Below are 23,970 nucleotides of genomic sequence, written 5' to 3' on the forward strand. Positions count from 1 at the left end.
AATTAAGATCGCACTTATTTTACACCACCTGTTGACAGCTCCAAATATTAAATGGGAGCACACATTTCACGGTGTCAAGTAATTAACGTCACGCGGCGCTGAATTAACTAATCAGACCTGTGGTTTTATTTAGGAACATGTGACAACATGAAACGCGAAGGAAGACATGGGCAACAACTATGCCGGAAAATTCATTGACTCAAGCGAGTCACAGAAATCATACTCTAATGTAACGACAATGATAATACTCAGTTAAAGGAAAATACAAAACAGATCAAAATAGATCTCTGTGCGGGAACTTCTCGCGTGCCATAATAAGTCTTTGCAACCGGCAAATATAATTCACGATCGTTATTCGGAAATTAGGTCTTATTTCGGGCGGCTTTAATTTATATGTCATGTTTCGATATTCATGGCAAGGGACAAAATTATCCATAGCCTTCACTCAAATTAAAAAAAAAGCTACCTAAAGCAATTACAAAGGTGACGATATTCCGCTCGGCTACTCTCCTGTCTCATGAAAATTTGCCGCAGGATATTTTTCTGATCCTACTGAGAAGTAAAATGATGCAGTTAGATGTAGGTGTCTGAGTGCAAAAGTCCCCCTTAAAAGCACTTTTTAGGCACCGTGCTTTTTCTTATGTCGTGCGTGCGAATACACAGACGGCGTTATTGTGATCATCAATTTTACGTTTAAAGTCTTTAAAGGCTTCCGCGTGCTTACCATTAACCAAATCTTTCAAATACTTGATTATTCGTATTTAAAATTCATTTAGCTTTACAGTGGCATAGACTTTTCGAGGGTTTTAGGCGATATATACTTTTAAAGCCACGCGCGTACGTACGATTTTCCGGAATACACCGCTAAAGATCTACAGCAACCGCACATCCTTGAGTTATCAGATCGGTCGGAGAAGTTATCTAAGATCTTCAAGCGGATAAACCTTATCATATGCGGTCGTACCCGCTGGCCGGATTAGACCTGAAATGTTGAAATTAGTCTCCAGCAAAATCTCTGTTGTCGCCTATATCTCAAGTACAAAGACAGTCATGACTAAACTTTCTAATTACTGTTGATTTGATTAAATTCATCCTTAAAAGCGCGAGAAAACTAGTACTAGAGTTATCTTTGTCCAGCCGAAGCGTGCCGATTTCTATCAGAGGTGTGGAGGGTTCACGACCGTTTCACTACGAAGTTCGATGAGATTAACAGGGAAGGTGATTGATCCATTGAGAGTTCTCTAATTGTCTTTTCTCAAGTCACGAATGTACATTGGCACTAATTAAACATGAAAACCTTTTAGTAAAACTACTATTCGTTGACATTCACCAACAAATTAGCAAGACTGGGGATTAGAAAGCAGCACAGCTTTGCTCCTGCTCATAGTTGGTATTGTCCTCTAATGACGCCCCAGAGTGCAACGTTACATGGATTCATAAATCATTGAGTTTTGTGTGTTTTATTTCCTTCATAAGGTGGAGTTGTGGTTGCCGATTTTATCCAGCGAAAAAACTTTACCACCAGGGGTCCAAAAATGCCAAAGACAAGCCCGAGGGTTTCAGTACTCGATCAAGTTACGAAGACGACCTGATATTTATTACGATGCAGAGAAGTTTGCTCAATTCTTTTGGTAAGTCTGATGTTATTCAAGAGCTTCGTCCCTCTTTAAAGAGGAGCTATTGACGCTGATCTTAGTTTACGACTGCCAACAGATCAGCAGCTTTTGAAATAGCTCAGAGTTCTCGCTCCGTCTAAGTAGTTGTTTTATTGTTTTGTTTTAGTTGTTTTATTGTTTTGTTCTTGAACGCGTATAACGCAAAGTCAATTTATGTTGTCATAGAGCGCTACGGGGTTTTCCTTGCCTTCATAGTATTCCTTCTTTGTCTCTAGTGCATTGATGAATATAGGATTTTGAACACTGGCTATTTCTTTATTATCTCACTGCTCCTTCTTCACTGTGAAGTGAGTTTTGAACGTGGGAAAGGAAGCGCGGCGAATTTGAGGAAAAGCTCCGGTCTCTGCCTGATGGATGCTCTTTGGCCGAGCACTATGCTATCTTTGATGATTCAAGGTATTTTCAGTACACGCATCAGCCACCGTTAGATTGTTTTAATTACTATCAATGCAGTATGTTTTATTCAAGATTGAGAAAATAACGGGACTTGGCATTGTTTTATATTGGTGCTAGGTATTCATGAGAAATATTTCATGAGGACGTCAAATTAACCCAAGCTAAAATCTAAGACGAAATTTTACAAACGTCGTACATAAGATTGATTTTAACTAATTTTGAATGTAAAAATGTGAAAAGTTAATCACGTCATACTTACTTTTTGATCCTTACTTTATCGGCTCTGCGCATGACTGAGATACCCTATCCATGCTTGTTTACTTACTTTTGTTGAGGGTTATGTTTTAGATTTAACACTTTAACTCCCATGAGTGACCAAGACAGAATTTCTCCTTACAATATCAATACGCTATCAAACAGAGAAATGACGAGAAAACAGAAAATTGTTAATTAGGGGATCCAGTACCAAATTCTCCAAAACTAAAGTCAAGAATTGCATAGCAGATACTAAGGAGGATTACTAATAAGATCTTGGGAGCGGGAGGGTTTAACTTAATGCTAAGGAATTTCCCATAGAGAGTGAACTGAAATGTCCGTGTGCGATTGCATGCAGTGGAATATTATATTTTATTATATAGATACTGATGAAATACCAGGATTTCTCCTTTTACTAAAAAATCATATCTTCACCGCGCGCAGTGAAGATACTATTTTTATCTTTCACGTGTGAGGATATTGGTGTGGCCATGGTTACCAACATAATTACCCAATTGCTGTTTCGAAAATGAATAAAAAAAGTTGTCTTTAAAGTGGAAATTTCATCAGTATCTATATAATAAACAGAACATTACATGGCCGCTTGGGGACACGAATTTTATCTTCTCGTACTTAAAATATCTCTCACTCGTTTGCTGCGCTCACTCGTGATACTTTCAGCACTCGAAGATAAAATTAGTATCCCCGCGCGGCCATGTAATATCCTCTATTTCTCACATCCACGTAGAAAGAAATCATTGCTTTGTAAAAAAGAATCGCAATTTTCTTCTTTACTATCATTTGAAAAGGGAGACACAAGCTTGTAAGACACTTCAAGTCTGTACCAAAAAGTTATGGGTTAAAAATCTTCGTAAGGTGCGTTTCAAGTCTGAAATTAAACTGCAACCTTACTTGAAAATTTTCACGAGTATTACACGAGGAGTGGAAGTCAATCTACTCACGAATTATCCCTAAGATCGATGAATAGGATAGTTTCAACCAGACAGTGAGTTTCAAAATAACTGTACTACCCTTCCTTTGGTTAGAGAATGCCAGGCATGCTGAGCTGTTCTCACCGATTTCCTTTCTCTAGTTTTGGAAATGAGACGCTGTTCGTCTAAAAACTTCACTTTGAACCCGCTATAAGAAACAAATATATTCCATTTTTATTCTTTCTTGATATCGCATACCTACTATAAAACAATCAGGGAGGTTTTTGATAAATTGGCCACCTTTTTTCTTCAGAAGATCGAACTGAAGTCACAGACACAATCGCGAGTTGTGCAAGACCAGTACAAGAGTCAAAGGCGCATCACGATGTTTATTCAGATCTTACTAGAGTCTCAAACACGATCGCCAGTTATGCAAGACCAGTACAAGAGTCGCAGACACATCGCGATGTTTTGTCAGATCTTACTAGAGTCCCAAACACGATCGCCAGTTATGCAAGACCAGTACAAGAGTCGCAGACGCATCGCGATGTTTTGTCAGATCTAACTGAAATCACAAACACAATGGCCGGTCTTCCGAGACCTGTGCAGGAGTCTCAAATCCCTCATAATATTTTACAAGGCCTAACTGGCGTAACAAACACGATCATGAGTTTCGTGAGACCTGTGCGGGAGTTACGAACCCATCACGAGGTTTTGTCGGGTCTACCAGAAGTTACAACTACCATGCCCAGTCTTCCGAGACCTGTGCAGGAGTCACAAAATTATCACGATGTTACGCAAGTCCTAACTGAAGTCACAAACATAATCCCCAGTCTTGCAAGACCTGTGCAAGAGTCACAAGCCTATCACAATGTATTGCAAGACCTAACTGGAGTCCCAAACGCGATGGCCAATTTTGCAAGACCTGTACAGGAAACACAAACCCATCACGGTGTTTTATCAGACCTAACTGAAATCACAAACACAGTGGCCAGTCCTACAAGACCTGCGCAGGCACAAACACAATAACCAGTCTTCTAAAACCTGTACAAGAGTCACAAACACATCGCAAAGCATTGCAAGATCTAACTGAAATCTCAAACACAATGGTCAGTCTGACAAGACCTGTTCAGGAGTCACAAACCCATCATCATGTATTGCAAGGCCTTACTGCAGTCATACACAATGACCACTCTTGCAAGACCTGTGCTAGAGTTACAAACCCATCACAACCTTTGGCAAGCCCCAACTAAAGTTGCAGATACAATTGCTAGGTTCTGCAAACCTTGTACAGGAGACATAAAGTAGAGCCTATTTTCTAAAGTCTACGTGCTATAATATGGATAAAATTGACCAGATAAAATAAAAGCTTGCAAGCGCAGTCTTAGATATAGAAGAATCGTATCATATCCAACCTTATGTGAAAGATACCAAATATAGTACACAATGCTCTGGTAATACAAATAACTCAGATAACTAAAGAGGATACATTGACTCCGACTAGTATATCTTAAATTTTTTATTACACCTGGTAATTTTTTAGGAGAACAGTCTATTGAACTGATTCAAACGAGTCAAGTGACGTCCGCCTGCGATAAAGCCTGCGAACGGTCGCTCATTATTAGCCCTTCAGCTAGTAAAAGGGTCTCTTCGCCCTTGAGGAAGTTTGAAGCCACAAGCAAAGTAGGCTTACAATAGTCTACGAGGGATTTAGCACGAGCAATGAAAGCCATTGAAGACCTTTCACCAGTTCTCTTTACTAAAGGCCTCAAACTTTCTTCCGCGTGAAGAAACGCACCTGCTGCAGTACTATTAGTGAGGGCCTGGGAAACATTTCCGTCGAACCCCATACTTCATTGTACATAAAGTTCTTGGATAAAAGGAAAACAATAGCAAAACAGTAGATTGCCTTGTCGAGTAAGGCTTTGACGGTTTCAGAACTAATGGGGTTTGATCCATGGTAATTTAAATGATATACGAAGTATAGTCACTAAAATCATTTTAAAAAACGTAAAGGAATGATATTAAATGTAACTGTGACACAGTGATTTCTGTGTATACTCATAGTTAATCGAGGGGACTATGGTATACGGAAGGATATGTTGGTTGGCAATAAGAAAGATCATCGAGTTTTCACGGTTCATAACGCAAACGCTTTTAAAGTCATTCCTCTCAAATAGGAATGGCATTGAAATGTTTTTCAAACTTTATCTATTGGTTGTTTAGCTTATAGGAACGTACAAAAAGGGGGTCCCTGTGCTCCTTACGGAGCACCAGTACCCTGTAGATACCCATATCATTCCTATAATAAAATGGCAATTTTATTTACGAATACTTGCTATAATAGCGTTTCCGGAAAATGTTCTTTTCCTCACTGATAATTGGCTTATATTTATTTTATGGAAAAAAGTCAAGGCATTGTTCCGTTCTCCGCCACCATAGAGAAAAAGCCGCCATTTTTAATGTATCCGTAGACGATGTGGAATGCAACGGTTAGAAATGAGTTAACTACAAAGACATTTACTGCCTTCAACTTGAATATCGGTTTATACTTCAAACTTCACAATGATTTCCTCCGACAAAGAAAAACTATTTTTGGCCCTATGATTTGTGTTTTGTTCGAACTTCCAAATAAAATATATGCTTTAATTACTACGGTAGAACATTTTGAACGATCATACCAAACACAGTGTCCAATATTCAGGAACTAAAAATGATTTAGAAAATATAAAGGAACAAACTTTCAATGACTTAAATTCAGTCAAATGCACTTGATCTCCGAATGAAGTGCGTGATAACTCACGGACGAAATTCCTTCTTCTCTCACCGAAATGATCATATTCAAGGATAAATTAGCACTGATGTAACTGTAGTAATGTAGAAATCGATGATAATAGAAGCGGAGTCTTTAACTGAGATGAATTAACCTCAAGCTAGAAAAACAAACTTGTAAGCACACGGCATTTCAAGATCGCAAAAATACATGAAAGTGCACCGACAGATGGGAAGAAAATGTATCACAAGAAGAGCTCTTTGGCGATTCTTTTGATTTGAGGTGAGAATGAAGAAAAATTTTGTTGAAAGTCTTTTTGTTCCGCGATAATTAGTATGTACTGTGATCGGCAGCCGATCAAAGTTCATCACCACTATTTTTCGTACCTAGCCGTACTGACAGTTTGAGATTTTTCCCGTAACGACACTACCCTCGGTTATCGACTGGTTAATGGGTACTTTTCTCATCCAAGGACTGTTCGTTCAGATTGCGAAATCTCAGCGGATACATCACTTTCTTCAACCTACGTGACAGCATTTTCGGTCGCCTTTTCATAATATTTAACAATTATTCCACGAGCGCGCGTTTGATATGAGATGATAGATAGCCAACTCGGCGCTACGCGCCTCGTTGGCGCGTAGCGCCGAGTTGGCGTGGGATGTACAGTACCGAGACTGCTCTAATTAAGTTAGTTGACGAGCTTTTGTTCGGCTTAGATTGTGACGTTTGTAAGGTCCGTTCATTGCGTGACAGAAATTAGATATGCGCAATAACGACAAGGGCAAGGCTCAGAGTTCGATTAAAACGATTTAAGGTCTCATCCTTGCGCTAAGAGGGAAAAGAGGTATGATGAAATATATTTGATTTAAGTTTGATCTTCCCATTTATTAAGTCATATGGAACATGAATCTTAACTGTAAATCGTCGATTGAAATTGTGTTGTTTCATGTTAATATTCGTTCCCACGTGGAGTTCATTGCATTGTCATCTTGTCTAGTATTTATCGAACAGTTCTTATAATTAATTTGTGTCCAATTAGTGTATTGCTACCGTTTTGTTACAGTTTTTACGTGGTATTAAACATTTTACGAGTCAAAACCGTGAACGTATGGTTTCCTAAAAGCTAACGTCAACTACATAGATAACAATCATGTATGCGGCATGGTCCTGGTCGATTATCGAAAGGCTTTCGACATGGTGGACCATAAGCTATTGTTGCGCAAGTTGGAGCTGTACGGTATAGTCAACCGGGAGCTTGCCTGGTGTCACTCTTATTTGTCGGATCGGAAGCAAATTGTCCGTGTAAATGGGAGTGAGTCAAGCGAAACTTTGATGTTGCATGGAGTCCCTCAGGGCAGTATTTTAGGTCCTTTATTTTTCATTTTGTTTATTAACGATTTGCCCTTGTATACAAGTGCTCAGTTGGACCTTTACGCAGACGATACGACTGTCAACGCTTTTGCGGATGTGAAAAACTTAGCCAACTTAAGTTCATCACTAAATAAGTCTGTCTCTGAAATTCAATTATGGCCTTCAGCAAATAAGCTCCCATTAAATGAAGACAAGACTAAAGTACTCACGATCACTGGGAAAAGATGTGTGGCTGACATAAATGGAAGTGACATAGTTGTTACTGTAAACGGAAAACAGCTCAATAATGTGGATTGTGCTATCTTATTAGGAGTAGAAATTGACAGCAAATTGTCATTTAAGGAACATAATGAGAAAGTATGTAAAAAGATGGCCTCTAGAATCGCAATACTGCATAAGATTCGAGCCTGTTTACCTCTTAAACAGCGACTTCAGTTCTATAATAGCATTATTCGCCCTGTTATGTCTTACGCTAACGTGGTTTGGGCAAATTGCGACAAAGAGTCGGTTTACAGGGTCTTAAGATTGCAAAAACGTGCGGCACGAGTTATTTCTTATGCCGATCGCACGACACCATCAGTTGCTTTGTTCAACTAGCTAGGTTGGATTCCGTTTTATGAGCAACATAAGATAGATAAATGCATAATAATGTATAAGCGAATTAATGGGCGTTTGCCGAATTATCTAAATGAACACCTAATTTTGAATAATAAGCGGCACTCCCACAACACTAGATATTCAAGCGTTAATGCTGTTTGTCCTAAATACAAAAGAGAATCAGAGGGAGGACTCTCTTTCGCTGTTTCGGCTACAAGACTACGGAATAGTATACCTATTGAAATTAGGAACTAGATTCTATAGCATGTTTTAAAAAGAACATGTTTGCCAAGATTTTTAAGGAACAAAAATGTTTGCATCATTTTACTATTCAATAATATCTTCTTAATTGAATCGTCTTATTTTAAATGCTTATTTTAAATGTTTACATATTTTAGCTTACATATTTATCTGATTGTATATAGTTGTGTAATCTGTGAGGGCCATAAGTTTATTAGCCTCTGGCTATTAAGTGCTACCCTCTTTAAATAAAGGCTTTCATTCATTCATTCATTAGACAAATCTTCTCGACTTTATTTTGTAGGAAGAAACCGGATGTTACAATGTACAGATATTAGATTATGGTATATTAGCTCATATACCACGATGGCTAAGCCAATAAAAAGTCTTGAATGGCATTATCCAATGATCCAGTTTTTAATAAATAGATTTAGCCAAACCTAAAGGCGGAGCTCGCCTATACACTGTAGGCCGACTCTGGGCGAAACCATTTTCTTTGTTCCACGTGCAACTGTATTCAAATTCTATTGAAAAGTGAAAGGGTGAGATATCTTTGCAAGACGGTAATTTCCTTTTTAGGAAGAACTTTCATACCGCATGCTTTGTCGGAATCAGAAAACTTAAGCTTTTTCACCCACGCGCACTCATGCACTGGTCCTGACTAGATTTATGAATAAAGGCTAAAAGTTTCTAGAGAAACTGTGATGCTGCGTCAGTGGGGGTAACAAGGTAATGTGATTATGTCAACTAATACAAAGCTGACGTTTCTAGCCTTAGCCTTTCGTCATGGCGGATTAAATCACTTCTGGGGCGATTTAATCTACTTCTGGGCGAAACCATTCTCGTTCGAGGCGAAACGATATGAGCGAAACTCGTTTTGGGCGAAAGTCGCTATATTCGAATACTAACTATGCTCGGAACGAATGAAAATGAAACGAAATGATCGAAAGGAATTTTATGCTGAGGATGCTCTTCGCACTTACTCAACATTCAGTCTATTCGATTCCATGAACGATAATACTCCAAAAAGAATCATCAAACAACTATCTGACTCCAAAGAAACATCAAATAACTATCTCAACATCACAAAAGGCTTCATCTCTCTCTCGCACGTGTTTTTTAATCCCTAAAACCTCTTTGTTCTCAGTTCTAGGCTATTACGTCGCTGAGAAACTATTAGAACATGTTTGTTATGCCAATCATAAATAACTGTCACGGAAAGGTATGTAAATCTAAAACATTCCTTAAACTCTCCACTTTCGACACAGTCAATTCACTCAGTAATCCCTATGGTGGTATTATCTTAAAAACTGTCGAGAATAAGTTAGCGTGGTTGGAGTGCTTCAGTTCACCAACTTGGACAAAGTATCTCCTGTTTTCTTCCCGATATCTTCAAGTGAAGGTTAGTACCAACGACGTCTGATAATTGACGATTGACTAATTTAAGGGGAAAAATTTAGTAATAGGGCCGTTTGGTGTGTCGGCTGATAGTGTTTGGGGCTAAGATATTGTCTGAAAAATGGTTATTTAGGTGAGAAACGAAGTTGCGATGGCAAATGTGACATTTTGCTGAGTTTGATTACAAATGCTTGGTTAGATGACTATTCTGAATTTCTTTGATCACTGAACATTCCATAACAGGTAAAAGAGAGATGCCACTTAATCCAGGTGCAACTGAAATTGAAAATGGTGGAACTTCCTCAGAAAATGGGATGATGACTGAAAAACAACATGATTTGGGAGGATATGTGAAAGTTGATTATCAGCACTATTTACAATCCAACCATCGGCGAAAATAATCCTTAAGCGACAGAAACATGCTGGACCTGATGTTTACTCTTGACTGAAAACACACACGAAGTGGACATAAAATTCGGGCACAGCAAGAACAGGGAACGTTCGGAGACCCTTTTCAGCTAGGTCACGTGCTTGGATACCGCACAGCAACACAAATCTGGAGAGCAAGCGCTCCAGTAAGACAAACTCTCGTTAAAGCACAGGCAGCCCAAGCTCACTACTAGAAAAGCGGACGTGACTCTTACAGTGTTGTGCAACGTTTTATATTTATAAAGGTTTGTATGGGATGTTATCGGTTTGCATTAAAAGAGAGAAATATGTCTTTTTTTTTAAATAAAATGGACTTGTCTTATTGCCTTGTTGTTTTCTATGTTGATTACCAGCGTCTCAGGCCATTCTGAAGCATTTTCATGCAGGAGTTATTTTTTTGGATACGTAGGTTGAAATGAGACACTATATAACTGATGCTGGTGTCAGAATAATTGTTGGCAAAAATAAACTGCATTGGTACAACGCTCCCTGCAGTCCACTCCACAGCCCTAATTTGAACTTGTCACGGAACGCTCTCTCTCTCTCTCTCTCTCTCTCTCTCTCTCTCTCTCTCTCTCTCTCTAACATTGTATGACGAGACCAAACAACGACCTGCTCGTAGGTTAAAATTGTGCCTATTGCCGTTCCTTCGTCAGAGACAAAGTCCTAGTTATTATTCTGACCATTAAGGGCCAGAATCAGAAATTCCGTTTGGTTTTTCCTGTGCAAGAAAATGCACAATAGCACGCAGATTTTATTTAGCGTAAAGCGATGTGATGGACATACCCTTTGAAGTACTGGCCGCGCATCAACGATGAGCTTGTTACAGTTTATACTCATCTTTCGAGTGAACTTAAATATCATTTAAAGTACAAACCTAATACCGTGTATATCTTTTATTGCTAACGTACTGATGAAAACAACAACCCTTGGGAACAGTAAAAGTTCTGGCTGATTGTTTAAATTGGATTAATTAATACAATCATGTTATGTAACCACGATTTGGCGATTGAATCCATTCGTAAATTAATATTGTGGACAAAACAATTATACTTTTCTGACCAAAAAAACACTTGTGGAAGTCACTGCCACATACCTTTAATTTCAATCAGTCAAAAAACTTGAGGTCTATAAAATGCCTTCAGTGATATATCCTTCCGAGGTAAAAAAACCTTCAAAGGTCTGTTATTAGATGTAAGCAAGAGAAATCCTTGTAAACAAAGTCATCGCGTTTAAATGCAAATTTTAATGAGTGGTCCCGCATTTCCTCTGGCGATTTTACTATTTCCAAATTATCATGCATGGCATCAACTTGTTCGGAAGTCTTAGTCTCCATAACTCTTCATGTTGACAAACCATGAAAAGCACTCGACAGCGATTTTGCTAAAACAACAAAGCCCTCAATTGGAACCAATTCAATTCAATCCGCTGATCCACAAATCCGGCCCAAATTTAGGCTCCGTATAGCCTCTTGTTCAGTAACAGATGGTTGCCTCAAAATATTCTTCCATATAATTTTGCAGTGTAAAGCTCTATTTCATCTTTTACGGCCTCTGGACAAAGATATTTTCCGGTCTCCGTTCTTCTAACAAGAGAAAATAGATTGAACGAAGAGAAAGTATCATTTTTCAAAGCATAACAATGTGGGCTTCTTGATTCGTTGTTGCCTATCTGGACTTTGCCCTGTGCGTGCGACACACGTAAGAAAATGGAGGTTGTTTACAGGAAATTGACACGCAATGGGGTAAAGTCCAGGTTAGCTAAAAGCGAATTTTATTGGCAGAAAACGTCTAAGCACGTGAGAGTTGCGTACAAAATTAACCGACCGTACCATTCTGTCCCTTGAGAAATATTTTTCATTGAGGTAGATTTATGCCATAAAATGTACGTTGTTAACTGGAAAATGGCATTTCATCTAAGAAAGCCTAATCCATACTGGCGAATAAAAAGTAAACAAGCAATTGTAACGGGAAAGTATCGTATACACAATATTTAATTCATGGAGAACTTTTAGAAGCAAAGAAACGGATATGTAACGTGGCAGTCGACACAAAGTAAATGTAACTTGGTGGTCGTTTCAACCAAGTAGCCCTTCCAAAACAACACGCTATAGCGCTAACTTCGTGTTAGGTCGTAAGCTGACGGTGTGTGCGTCGTAAGTGAAGGAGCGGTACGCAAAGCATGCACGTTTTAACTCGCTAATCGGTAGAAAAAGTTCCCTGACGACCTTTAATTTGAAATCCAGACAGATCATAACGATAAAATTCTCACGAAGGACATGAGCCATTACATTCAATAGATGATCTTACAACTCTTGTAGATGTCTTCTTACCCTGTTCCTTGAGCGAAATTCAAAATTGGAATCCCTGATTAACTCATATATAGCAATAAAGTATCATGAAGTTGCTCCTATCAACATCTGAAGTAATATTTGATTCAAAATTTATCTCATGTTCCACTCAGTCTTGTCCAGAAGGGAGAATAAGCATAATTGTACAACGATCACAACTCCACCGCTTTCCCAACACGACTGATACATTTCCTTAATTCGCGGACCGCTCTCTCCGACTCACGCGTTGATTCGCTGACATTTGAAGACCTGTCAAACCATAAATTAGCAAGAACGCTCTGATTGGTGCGAAATAGGAAAATACTACAATCTGATTGGTTTGTGATACACCAAAAAATTGGGCCAATCACATTGCGTTGAGATACTCCAAAAAAAGATGCGCCAATCAGATTGCTTAGAGATACACCAAATCGCGCTGATCAGATTACACTACACCACAATACACCAATCTATACGCTAACATATGGTTTTGTTTTTTTTTAAACTAACTCAAAAACCAATCTACTGTGGCTAGCTACAAAAGGCTACCTTACTGTACTGACTTCCTGGTCAAACATGGTGCTAACTTCTAAAATGTGCTTGAAATTCCAGATTTTATCACAGGGTCTCTGATTAGATTATGTCGTGACTTAAATGACGATGTTGTGATAAATGTTGTGATTTTCAAAAAGTTCAGCCTGGCTTTTCCGCGAGGAAATGAAAAGCCCCAGACTAATTTTTATATCCTCGAAAACAACACTCTTTCCACTTATCATGAGCTTAACTTGAACCGATTCTGAGTTATACCGCATGGGGAAAATGAGAATAGAAAATTTGGTACGAAATGCAATATTTGGATTTTGAAATATTGGTGATCTTTAAAAGCGTTCCGCGATGTCAAAATTAAATGAAATGTTCCCGTTTTCGACTTAAGTCATAACTCAATCCCTCCTAAAAAAAATTGTCAAATTGATACGAGCTTGCTTTCTTTTGCGTTGTTCATGAGCAAAGCTCATTGCCAATACTAGGGGCACTGATTTCCGCCAATTTACAGCTACCGACGCTCGTTTCAGTTTTCGTGAATTTTGTACTAAACAAAACAAGTCTGGGAAAAAAGAACTTTACCACGTTTCTGGGTTTACCATAAGGTATCTCTGGGCAAAATATGAAGGTTTTCAATTTTTCGATCATTTGCCACATTTCTCGATTTCAACTCGGTCAATTCAAACATTCGCTCTTAACATGCTGAGGTCCTAGCGCTTTCAAACGAATATCTAGGGCACCCTCGTGACAATCTTTTGCCTGTTTAGGGGTCACCCTGCTAAATCTGAAAATGACCTACGTTATCGTAGCACATTGCAACATCAACATGCTTAGTTCCTTGCCCTCTCAAGCGAATATCTTGGGAACGCTTGTGACATTCTTCTGCCTGATTTAGCTCCTCCAGCTGATGGTATACAAGACCCAGGTTATCGTATGACGTTGCGACATCAACATGCTGAGGTCCTAGCTCTTTCAACCGAATATCTAGGGCACGCTTGTGATAATCTTTTGCCTGCTTTAGGTCACCCAGCCGACGGTGTACAAGACCCAGGTTATCATATGACGTTGCGACATCAACATGCTCAGGTCCTAGCTCTTTCAACCGAATATCTTGGGCACGCTTGTGATAATCTTCTGCCTGCTTTAGGTCACCCAGCTGACGCTGTACAAGACCCAGGTTATCATATGACGTTGCGACATGAACATGCTCAGGTCCTAGCTCTTTCAACCGAATATCTTGGGCACGCTTGTGATAATCTTCTGCCTGCTTTAGGTCACCCAGCTGACGCTGTACAAGACACAGCTTATATGACGTTGCGACATCATCATGCTGAGGCCCTAGCTCTTTCGACCGAATATCAAAGGCACGCTTGCGATAATCTTTTGCCTGCTTCAGGTCACCCAGCCGACGGTGTACAAGACCCAGGTTATCATATGACGCTGCGACATCAAAATGCTCAGGTCCTAGCTCTTTCAACCGAATATCTAAGGCACGCTTGTGATAATCTCCTGCCTGTTTTGGGTCATCCAGCTAGTTAACGGCATGACGATAATACACGTTACTTTAAACTCCCTTTTGTCGGCTATTATTCTAAAATAGCGAACCTTGAACTCCGACAACTCACTCAACGCTTTTGTAAATCGGACCTAAATATCAAACTAGTTTTCACTTCTTTCAAAACTAAAAACATGTCCAGTGTTAAAGATCGTACTCCTGATGCTCAAAAATCCATGGTAGTTTATCAATTTTCTTGTGCGGGATGTAATTCCCGTTATATTGGCGAAACTAGTCGCCACTTCTCTACTGGGATAAAGGAGCACACGGAAAGTGATAAAAACTCGCATATTTTTAAGCATTTCAACACATCTCCTTCGAATAAGAACAAATACTCCCTTTCTTGCTTTAGTATTCTGGATTCTACTAACAACTCAATTGATTTAAAACTCAAAGAAGCTTTTTATATAAACAAGATCAAACCTGAACCTAACAAACAATTACAGCATTATAACACTTCAGTTACTCGTTGATTGAAAATGGCATAAGCATGCCGAAACATGTCTCTAAAAAAAGTTGTATATTTCTTACAATTCCTGAGTCATATTTCCCTTTTACATAAATCATGTTCCTAAGGCTCTAAGGAAGGGCTGGTCATTTAATGTGGCTAAATGTAATTTAGGCAAAGTTAACCTCAAAGCAATGCTGGCCAGCAGCTTCCCTAGCTATATTAGGGGTGGCCCGATGCACTTAGCAGGGGCACACGTGGCTTGTATACGCAGTTGCTTGCTTGCTGTTCTTCGCAAGTGTTTTTCGGCAATAGCTTGCTTTTGGCGGGCCATTTTGTGCTCTGGTTTTTCCCATCCCTTCCCTCCCTCGTGAGGGGGGTGAGGTAAGTATTGGTGGGTAAGTATTCCACTGACTTGATCAGTGTGACGGTGCCTGGTGGAGCCACTCGCAGGGTTGCCATGGATACCTCCTCCACTTGCTGGCAGGGCTCGGCTCCACCAACTTTGTAGGCACCAATGCCCAAGCTCATCTATTGGTGATGAGTTTAATATTAATTAATGGGTGGTAACTTTCTGTGAATGTGGGCTGGTCTGATACGAATAATTTTTTCCTCTGAATTTCATCCTATTTTAAATTTCCTGGAATTTCGCTGATTTTCTTCTAGGTGTATTCTAGAACACTAGTTTATACTAGAATTATCGCTGTTCTCAATTTTCTCATTCGAGCAACTACTGTTTCTAATATCTACGTGCTGTGAACAGTTTTCTGATGCTTTGGTAGAAGTAGCGATTTCACAAGGAATAGTCACCTTAACCAGAGTGCAGCTCTTGTCTTTTTTCTTCATCATCAACATCATTATTAGTCAGTGCTCTGAGCTGCGACCTTTTGGTCGCTACGGTGTTTGGGAAACATTTTAACAACATAATATGCAGTGTTCGGCGGTAAGGTAGCAAATTTTAACTTTTCAATAAATTAGTTTTTAAGGTCTGAGTTCAAATTGAGAGATGCTTCTTCAAAAAATATTACACAAGTTTACATGTTTCTTCTATAATCTGCCTCTCTCTCTTTACTTGCTCCGTAATCAAGCATTGAAAGATTGTGTGAATGTTCAAAACAATTGTAACATAAGATATGTAGTTTTGTCTTATGATGGAATTGACTTTATTATTATTATTATGATTAAGAGCCACCCTGCTTACTCAAAAAGCAGTTGGTTCGTTGGCAATTTTCAATGTCATGTAACACTGCACAAAGAGCCTTTACTTTCTGGTAACCAAAAATGTTATTTTTGGCGAACATCTTATGATTTTTGATCACTAAATGGTGACTTGAAACATAATATAAAACGAAATACTAAAAAATTATCAATTAAAATTAAAAATGACATTAAATAATGATTCTAACCAATACGGTAGCTTCGTTAGGATTCCACCGTGATTCTGTTAGACTTGGCTTTTCCATAATTAGACAGTCTTAAAACTCCCCATGAACGTTCTTTGCTAAGCAAGACACAGGATAATTCAGTTCAAAACACGAGGTAAGTACAGGTGTAATTTCTCACCTCATCTGCGGGTAAAGTAGCTGACGCATCGAAGGGCTTAGGGTTTTTTAATTTAGCAAGTTGAGCACGTGTTGCTTGAGATGAATTACAAGCTGGAAATGCAGTTGAAGTGTTGACAGGTGACTCTTCTGAAGTTTGAATATCCCTCCTATTGTCCATACGTAGAAGTGGTGGTATACTCACACCAGAAGTCATGTGCCAACAGCCTGAATATTTTGGTTTGGAGAGAAAGTCCACAGCTAGTGTCTGAGAGTCATCAGCAACCCCTGGAGAAGACAGAGTGTAAGAAGACGAACTGGATGAGACAAATAAAACAGTACGGTCCTGTAATCAAGAAATGGATAGATATTCTAGTCTTCTTGGATAAGTACGAAAAAACCGTAGGCCCCGTCTCCTGCAGGGTTAGGAGTAGGAGACGTTAATTTCCCACGCACGAGATTACAGTGTTGTGGATGTCCTCCCCTGGGGTGGGATGGGTGGGAACTGGCCGTGAAAAGCCCCCATGGGGAGTGGTCGACTAACGTATGTATGTATGTAATGAAGGAAGATCACTGAAAGTCGTAATCAATCATCATATGAATGAAACTATGCTAAAAGTTTCCTATTAAGGGCATTCAATCATGTAGTCATCATTTATAATTACAATTCTTTCCTTTAGGGACCACATATATCGTAAATAACAAAGGCACATTCCGAGAAAATGAACTCCGAGTGCTCCCGATAGGAATTGAACTTACGACCTTCCGAGTAGTACTCAGGATGCTCTACCACTAAGCCACAGGAGACTCATGGCAGACTGGGCAGGCTGGGCAAGAAATTTGTCACCCTGGACCTAGTTGAAAGGCCTATTTGAGATAACATCGAACAAAAGAAAAGATCTGTATAACAAAAGATTACTTTTTCAATTCAGCGTAAAAACTGTTTAGCCAATATATTTCGTTCTGCAAGTAAGAGTGATTTGGGTTATGAATGGCCTTAATGCAATCATTATGATAATAAGTCTTACACTACGATTGTGTTTGCTTAGCATTTTAAAAAAGATGCAGAGTCAGCACTTTTTCAGATTTTTAACCGAATTATCTTCGAATATTTCATGAATACACTCAATTTCTCTTTAGATTCTTAAAGCTCTTGATAGGATCTACTTTGCTTCCATAGCCAACGTCTGTCAAAGTTAGATCCTATTAGCAAGCCCTAAACACTAAAACAAAAAATACTACGCTCAACATTTACTCAACACAAACACACTTTTCACTCTTAAAGAACAGCCAGTGTTCCATGACAGACTTTAAAAACGTCATGATAGATTTTTTTTTAACGATGAGTCTGATGGACGAGCAATCTCGAGTAATCATCGTTGAGCGGAACTTTTTCAATATTTGACTGGTGCACACTACCCAACCTGTCCAGCGAAGTATAATTGAGTCGAACAATAAAACAGCCCATAGAACTCACAATAACACAATTTCCTAGTTTATTCGGCTTCAATCTAATTCACGAAACTCTCACTAAATTCGACGGAAAAACTTTCCATAAACTCGCGCTCTCACAACCTTCTTGTTATTTTTTCCACACCCACGTGCTCACCACCTTATTTGGTAGCCCTAGCCCAAATTTGGTAGTGCTGCTCAACGTCACCAAACTGTGAGGGGTAGGCTTGGTAAAACTCTCGTACATAATTCCATTTAAAAAAAAAAAGACAACTTTGGTGGTAAAAGGTGGAGTGAATATATCCTCAATGACTGTGCCAATAACGCAAACTGTTTATTACCTGTAAGCTCTTCGTGATTGTCCAGTTCCTCCTCTTGACCTCTTTTATCACAAGTACCTTCATAAAGGGTGTTTTCTGTTTTCGTCTGGATAAAGGGGCCAACCAGCCTCTCCACATTTTCTGTACACGGCAGCACTCTAGTTACACTGGATATAGCCTCTTGTATGTGACGTGAAGCTTTGCTGCTTTTTTCAACTTCAGAACCCCTTTTAGTGAAATTTTTGGACACTCCACTGATTGTTGTAACAGCAGAAGTGAAAACGTGGTCATCAGCGGCGTCAGTTCCTTCCTGGTTGTAAACTGACCAGCAGAATATCATTTTATTCAAAACAACAAAGAAACGGCAGTTAGGCCGATGAAAGCTTATTAGATTGGTGAGAGTAACTAATTACTTACCCAGATGATCAAGGTTGTCCTGTTCTTCCTTTTGATCTGTTTCATCACAAAACTGTTTCCAAAAGGTGTTTTTTGTTGTCGTTTGGAGACAGGGACCCACTCTGCTCATGCTGTCCATGGGCTCCATGTTTTGGCATGAAGCAGTCCTGTTAGTTCCAATTCTAGAGCCTAATTCAACATCAGCGTGGTTCTCTGCAGGGTCAGCTCTTTCTTGATTTAGGTGCGATGCAACATTTGTAACAGCATCTAAAACAGACGCACTCACCTCCTGTTCATGAGACAATTTACAATCTGTAACAGAGGAAAGTTTCACGGTCAGAATTAAGTTTACATAAGAACTATGTAAAGCATCTGCCATTGTCAACTCCAAGCTGTGATGCCATTTTCTGCCGTGTATATTTCAAGGGGTTTCACTCTAAGGATTTGAAAGTGTCTGGATCAGCAGTTGTAGCACGATAAAGCTTTGGCTTAGCAGGAAACAGCGGTAAGCATTAATTATTGATTGTTTGCATCTGAGGCACAATTAACGTGTTCTACGTCATTACCGTTACTTATTTAATAATTAGGTCTAAGCTTTGTTTCCTTTGAAAATTACGCGCACGTTTGGTTAGCATGTTCTTCTCAGTTTTTCTTGTGTGATATCGTTGCCTTTCAGCTTCGCTCGCGACTAAGTCATAGGAATCATTGTTATCTAGAGAGATGGAGCAACAGGGTAAGCTATAAACGAAGTCACAAGATAAAAGATGCCTTTTAAAAACGAATTCCAATCGAAATAATGGTATAAAATAAATTGAAATGGACATCAATTATTTTGCAGTGATACTTAGTGCCTGAATGATGGTTAATTATAATATGAAATACAAGTATAACTAGCGCAGCAAAAATACGGTACGTGCAAATTTACCCATTGTATTTTGACCATGATCTTTACGTTCTGAATCATCTATTTCGCTGCCATCTGCGTCAGTGCTAGATGGTGATGACGAGGGGGTTACTTCATCATCGGCTTCGTAGTCACTCTGGTTCACATCGCAATCTGGGTAACCTACCGGTTGGGCATCATCAGTACCTAGTGGGGTCAAATAAACCACAAACAACTTTTAAAATCTGCAAGAATCTAATTAGGGCTAAGAATTTAAACATTTTAAGCAGCAAGACAGCCCGACAGCCAACAGATTGGAATGAATCTAGCAAATAAGCTCAATTAAGAATCCTTTGCTAAGGTAGAGGTCGAGAAAAAGTAACAGTTTCATTCAAGCGTTTCGGCCTTCGTCATCCAGTCGAAATTTTAAGGTAAAAACAAAAAAAGGTTAGAAAGTGAGTCCTATACTTCTCTTAGAATAGCAATTTTGAAATCAGTATCGAGGGTAATCACGGATTGCATTGGTTTCGCTTCACTTTCCTCTGTGATTGGTCCAAAATACTCGCACCATCTTCTCTCGACCAATCAGATGCAAAACAACAAACATTCACGACCGCGCTTTAGGCAGTTTGCTTTTCTTACGTCAAGTTCTCATTGGCTTCTAAAGACATTTTCTTTTCTTCTGATTGGTGGTTGTGATAACTTTGCTTTTTGTTTACTTTATGTCAAAAATAAAGCAAATGTAATAGAGTAACGTCACCGTGCACAAAATTCTACTGAGGACAATACGCAATCAAGCTTTTACTAGACATAAGTAAGCGCTTACCATGAAGATTTTGTTTCTCCTCCAAGGCATGTTTAAGTTCTAACCAGTGAATAGTTTCACTGTTGTCATCGCCGCCAACTTCCGTTGATAACCTACACGAATGAAACTTATTCATTCAAAGTGTTGCTTAGCAATCTCGGAATCTTAACTTGAGAACCAGACCCTCGCAAAAACTGGAACTAACAATTGTGAAACGATTCTCTTCATCACCAGTTAAGGTAGAACGAAGAGCCGGTAGGAGTATTAATATTCCTCCTGTGTGTTATACACAGTTCTATTTTAAGTAAGACCAAGCGCAAAGTTCATCTCAGTCAGTTTTTATGATTTAAAGACAACTTTTTATACCTGTAGGTAAAGAAAGGTATTGTCAGGGTATGGATTGTATTGTCTTGATATAGATTTCAGTACATAGACTAAACTTAGCCCCAACCATTTTCTCTCAAACAAACGCAATCAAATGCTACCTTTTGTTCATATTCTCTAGGTAGTTTCCCAAGAATGCATTTCCATTCGCTCGAGCAACATCTTCAGGTAATACATCATTGTTCTTGTAGCGATTGAAAACTGAAGTCCCAGCTGAGGTTCTGAAGATGACTTGCAGCAATTCAAGGTTATTGATCTGTGCAGCTTTGTATACAAGAAGCATTAAAAGTTTAACAGGCCAAGACTGTCGGTTTTTATTTACGGTTGGATATCCTGCTGAAGAAACCAAGGTAAACTGTATAAGAAAATATGCTAAAATAACGAAATGTTCAAATGGATGACGATAATCCAATTACACTGCGCATTTTATTTCATTTTACTAGTATTAAGGGGTTTTAAAAACTAGTGGGGAAAGTAAAGTCTTAAATATCTTTTACAGATGTCCCCCCATTTTTTATTTTGCTTCAACACATTTGAAATATAACACATTTCGTTCATGGGTAACATCACCCATTACTGGCTATGATGTGCTTCTTATATAGAAAATGTGAGAATTGAAACACAAGCACATGACTTGCAGTGTTCATGAATAGTTCCTTAATGTAACGAGGAAAAAGGTTTGACGGCCTTGAAAAACCAACACCAGAATCTCTTTCAATTTCATCAAACAATATTCCAACAAGGTTCATGTCGAGAAATGTACGCAAATTCAACAAAGCAAGATGCTTTTCTTTCAGTTGGAATAACTCTATGGTATACTCACTGCTTCCTTAACCATATTGATGGAACTCGTATCTCTATGATGTTATTTACATAACTCACACTGTGTACTGGTACCTTCCTGGCTTAGATCCTATCTTTACTAAAAGGAAAATCTACGTAATCGATATAACAAAAATGAATGCCTTTGTCGTAATGTGGAGGATCCTTGACTTTCGCCTCTTTTTAACTTTTAAAAACTAGTTACAATTATTCCTTGAACACCATCTATAAAGAAAGATGTTCCATAGTACACCTCTCATCTTTGGTCAACCTTAACATTCAAACCTTACCAGTTTGCGGTGGGGAAAAAGGATTTGGTCTTCTTAGGCCTCTTGACCTGTTTCTCAGTCCTTGTAACGCACCAACTGCAATAGCATCTCTGGCAGGCTGATTGGCCATCACGACTGTTATGGTTTCATCTATTCGGTCTTTATAGTCAAAACAGAGGTCATCTCCAGACTGCATCATCCCTTTTTCAGAGGTGTAATATACCTTTACAGTTACTTTGCCAGGATGCTCTCTGACTGGGAATTTAAAATAATAGCTGTCGATACCAATACCACTGACTGTGTACCAATTAATAAGACATGCAAAATGAATACAAAATTTAACAGCATCACATGAATCTTTGTTATCGGTGTTAAGCAGACCTGTAAGCCGACTAAATCGGCCGATAGTCGGATTTCAGACTGCTTCGGAAAATGAAGGGTTGAATGCTGTCGTGACAATAAAAATTTGAATATCGTGTTGTACCCATTTAACCCTTTAAGTCCCAAGATCCGATTCTCCCCTTTAGCTGCTACACATTTCCTAGTAAATTAGTTATGACAAATTGGTGTTAAACCAAGGTATCTATCTCAGGGATAAGTTTGCCTATTCTCATTACCTGTTTGCTTGATAATGAATGGATATAAAAAGGAGAAATTACATGTGAATCGCTTTTGGAAATTAAAAGGGTTGAATATAATCACTTTTGATAATCATCAAAGTGTCTATGAGCAAATGAATCAGCTTAAAAATATGAATAATTGTAACAGTTTCTCCCAATATGGACCGACCTAGGCTGGTGAATTGCATTCTTAGATTTTTCTTTAACTTTTCGAAATACTTGCCAAAAGAAACCGAACGATTTAGGGCTATAGTAACGGCAAGATCCGCTGTTAAAAAACCTGAGCAACTTTTTAGCGAGTAGGTAGTGGAGAAAAGAGTGGTAATTCGAATTAATGAGGGATACTTAACCGAAACACTTTTTATCGCGTTTCAAAAGGCTTTCAAACGAACTTTGAAACATTTTTCATTAGCATCTGTCACGATCCGACAGCTGTCAATTTATAGTAACTGTTATTTTTTTCAGTGTCTGAGCAACGGTATTCTGCAAATCCTGTGATCTGATTGGTTCGAGAGCAAGCAGTATTCTCCCATCTGGCCCACTCTCAGCGGGCGGTATCTCTTCCGTGTTGAGTCGCTTCGTAGAACATCTCTAGCTTCGTTGCAATTTTTCTTCAGTATATCTTGTTTTAACAGCTAAATAGCATTTTTAAGTGATATTTTAAAGATATATCCTCCATTTTTTTTAACATGGCACGAAGATCAGTCTTAAAGCTTGCAATAAAGAGGGAAAGCAAACCATAACTAAGACAGATGTAAAATGCAACTTACTTGGACTACAGCCTGCAGAGGTGAAGGGATTTAAATATTCCAAGGTTACAGGAAGGAGATTTTCAAAATCGCCCGTAAATTCATATGATTCAGCACCATCCGGGAGAGCAGTGGAAAAAGACACTAGAAAATTTGTAGACTCGTAAATACAATGAAAATGAATGATCTATCATTAAAAAAAAAGAAAGAAACAAAAACGTCCACACACTCGCACAAAAGAAATTCACACGCGACTATTTTGGCAATGATCCTGTTCACCTCAGTCTGACAGTTGTTAATGCAAAGCATTGTACCCATTGTCTTTTTCTTTTGATTTCTGTTATAGCTACTAGTTACAACTAGTAAGTCATTTAAGTGTCCCTAAACCATTTAACTGCGTGAATCCCATGACTCCTGCATGTAAACTGTACATCGTAAGACAAAGACAAAATTCTGAGTCCTGATGAGGAATCGAACCTCAGAACTACGGATTCCACGCTCTGATGCTCTACCACTGAGCCACAGAGACTCTACGGTGGGCAAGGCCGGACGAATCAACATCGAGTGGAAATGTGTGATCAAAACAATGCGGTCTTGACAAAACCTCTCGAGGGGACCAGGGGAGCTAACTGGTTTGTTTGTCGACTGCAGGTCGCTGGCTACTCTCGCCGGGCTTATTTTTGTTACCCAACATACTGTGCGATCGGCCAATGGGCCCGCAAATGTTTCAAGCAGCCAAATTCGAAATTGGAAAGCCGATCGATCTGGAGATAAATGCATCGCTAGT

General features: G+C 39.0%; 3 protein-coding genes and 1 long non-coding RNA gene across 5 annotated transcripts in view; 2 read left to right on the forward strand and 2 right to left on the reverse strand.

Moving 5' to 3' along the window:
• The first annotated feature begins 1,176 nt into the window (after positions 1-1,176).
• LOC148729995 (uncharacterized) lies at positions 1,177-5,728 on the forward strand. The gene is made up of 3 exons (XM_088759652.1): positions 1,177-1,631; positions 1,892-2,072; positions 3,573-5,728. The coding sequence occupies exons 2-3, from the start codon at positions 2,027-2,029 to the stop codon at positions 4,286-4,288; spliced, it is 762 nt and encodes a 253-aa protein (XP_088615778.1). The 5' UTR covers positions 1,177-1,631; positions 1,892-2,026; the 3' UTR covers positions 4,289-5,728.
• Positions 5,729-6,740: 1,012 nt separating this feature from the next.
• Positions 6,741-7,130, forward strand: LOC148729996 (uncharacterized). Its single transcript, XR_016001036.1, has 2 exons — positions 6,741-6,876; positions 7,096-7,130. It is a non-coding gene; the product is annotated as an uncharacterized LOC148729996 (long non-coding RNA).
• Positions 7,131-16,236: 9,106 nt separating this feature from the next.
• Positions 16,237-22,042, reverse strand: LOC111345831 (uncharacterized). 2 transcript variants are annotated; one of them, XM_022953121.2, is made up of 7 exons: positions 21,836-22,042; positions 20,825-21,056; positions 20,361-20,452; positions 19,577-19,741; positions 18,673-18,963; positions 18,277-18,576; positions 16,237-16,771 (listed from the first exon to the last, which is right to left on the reverse strand). In XM_022953121.2, the coding sequence occupies exons 1-7, from the start codon at positions 22,011-22,013 to the stop codon at positions 16,470-16,472; spliced, it is 1,560 nt and encodes a 519-aa protein (XP_022808856.2). In that variant the 5' UTR covers positions 22,014-22,042; the 3' UTR covers positions 16,237-16,469. The 2 variants fall into 2 exon arrangements, with proteins under 2 accessions (XP_022808856.2, XP_022808855.2); XM_022953120.2 differs by having other exon boundaries at positions 16,247-16,771; positions 20,825-21,059; positions 21,836-22,040.
• A 470-nt stretch (positions 22,043-22,512) lies between these two features.
• LOC148729997 (uncharacterized) overlaps positions 22,513-23,970 on the reverse strand; it is a 16,121-nt gene continuing 14,663 nt past the window's right edge. The window contains exons 8-9 of the mRNA XM_088761748.1: positions 23,205-23,327; positions 22,513-22,556 (exon numbers count right to left, since the gene is read on the reverse strand). Coding sequence (XP_088617874.1) covers positions 22,513-22,556; positions 23,205-23,327 — 167 coding nt within the window. The remainder of the gene's footprint in view (positions 22,557-23,204; positions 23,328-23,970) is intronic.

This window comes from Stylophora pistillata, chromosome 5 (genome assembly GCF_964205215.1).
Source record: "Stylophora pistillata chromosome 5, jaStyPist1.2, whole genome shotgun sequence".
Lineage (NCBI taxonomy): Eukaryota > Metazoa > Cnidaria > Anthozoa > Scleractinia > Pocilloporidae > Stylophora > Stylophora pistillata.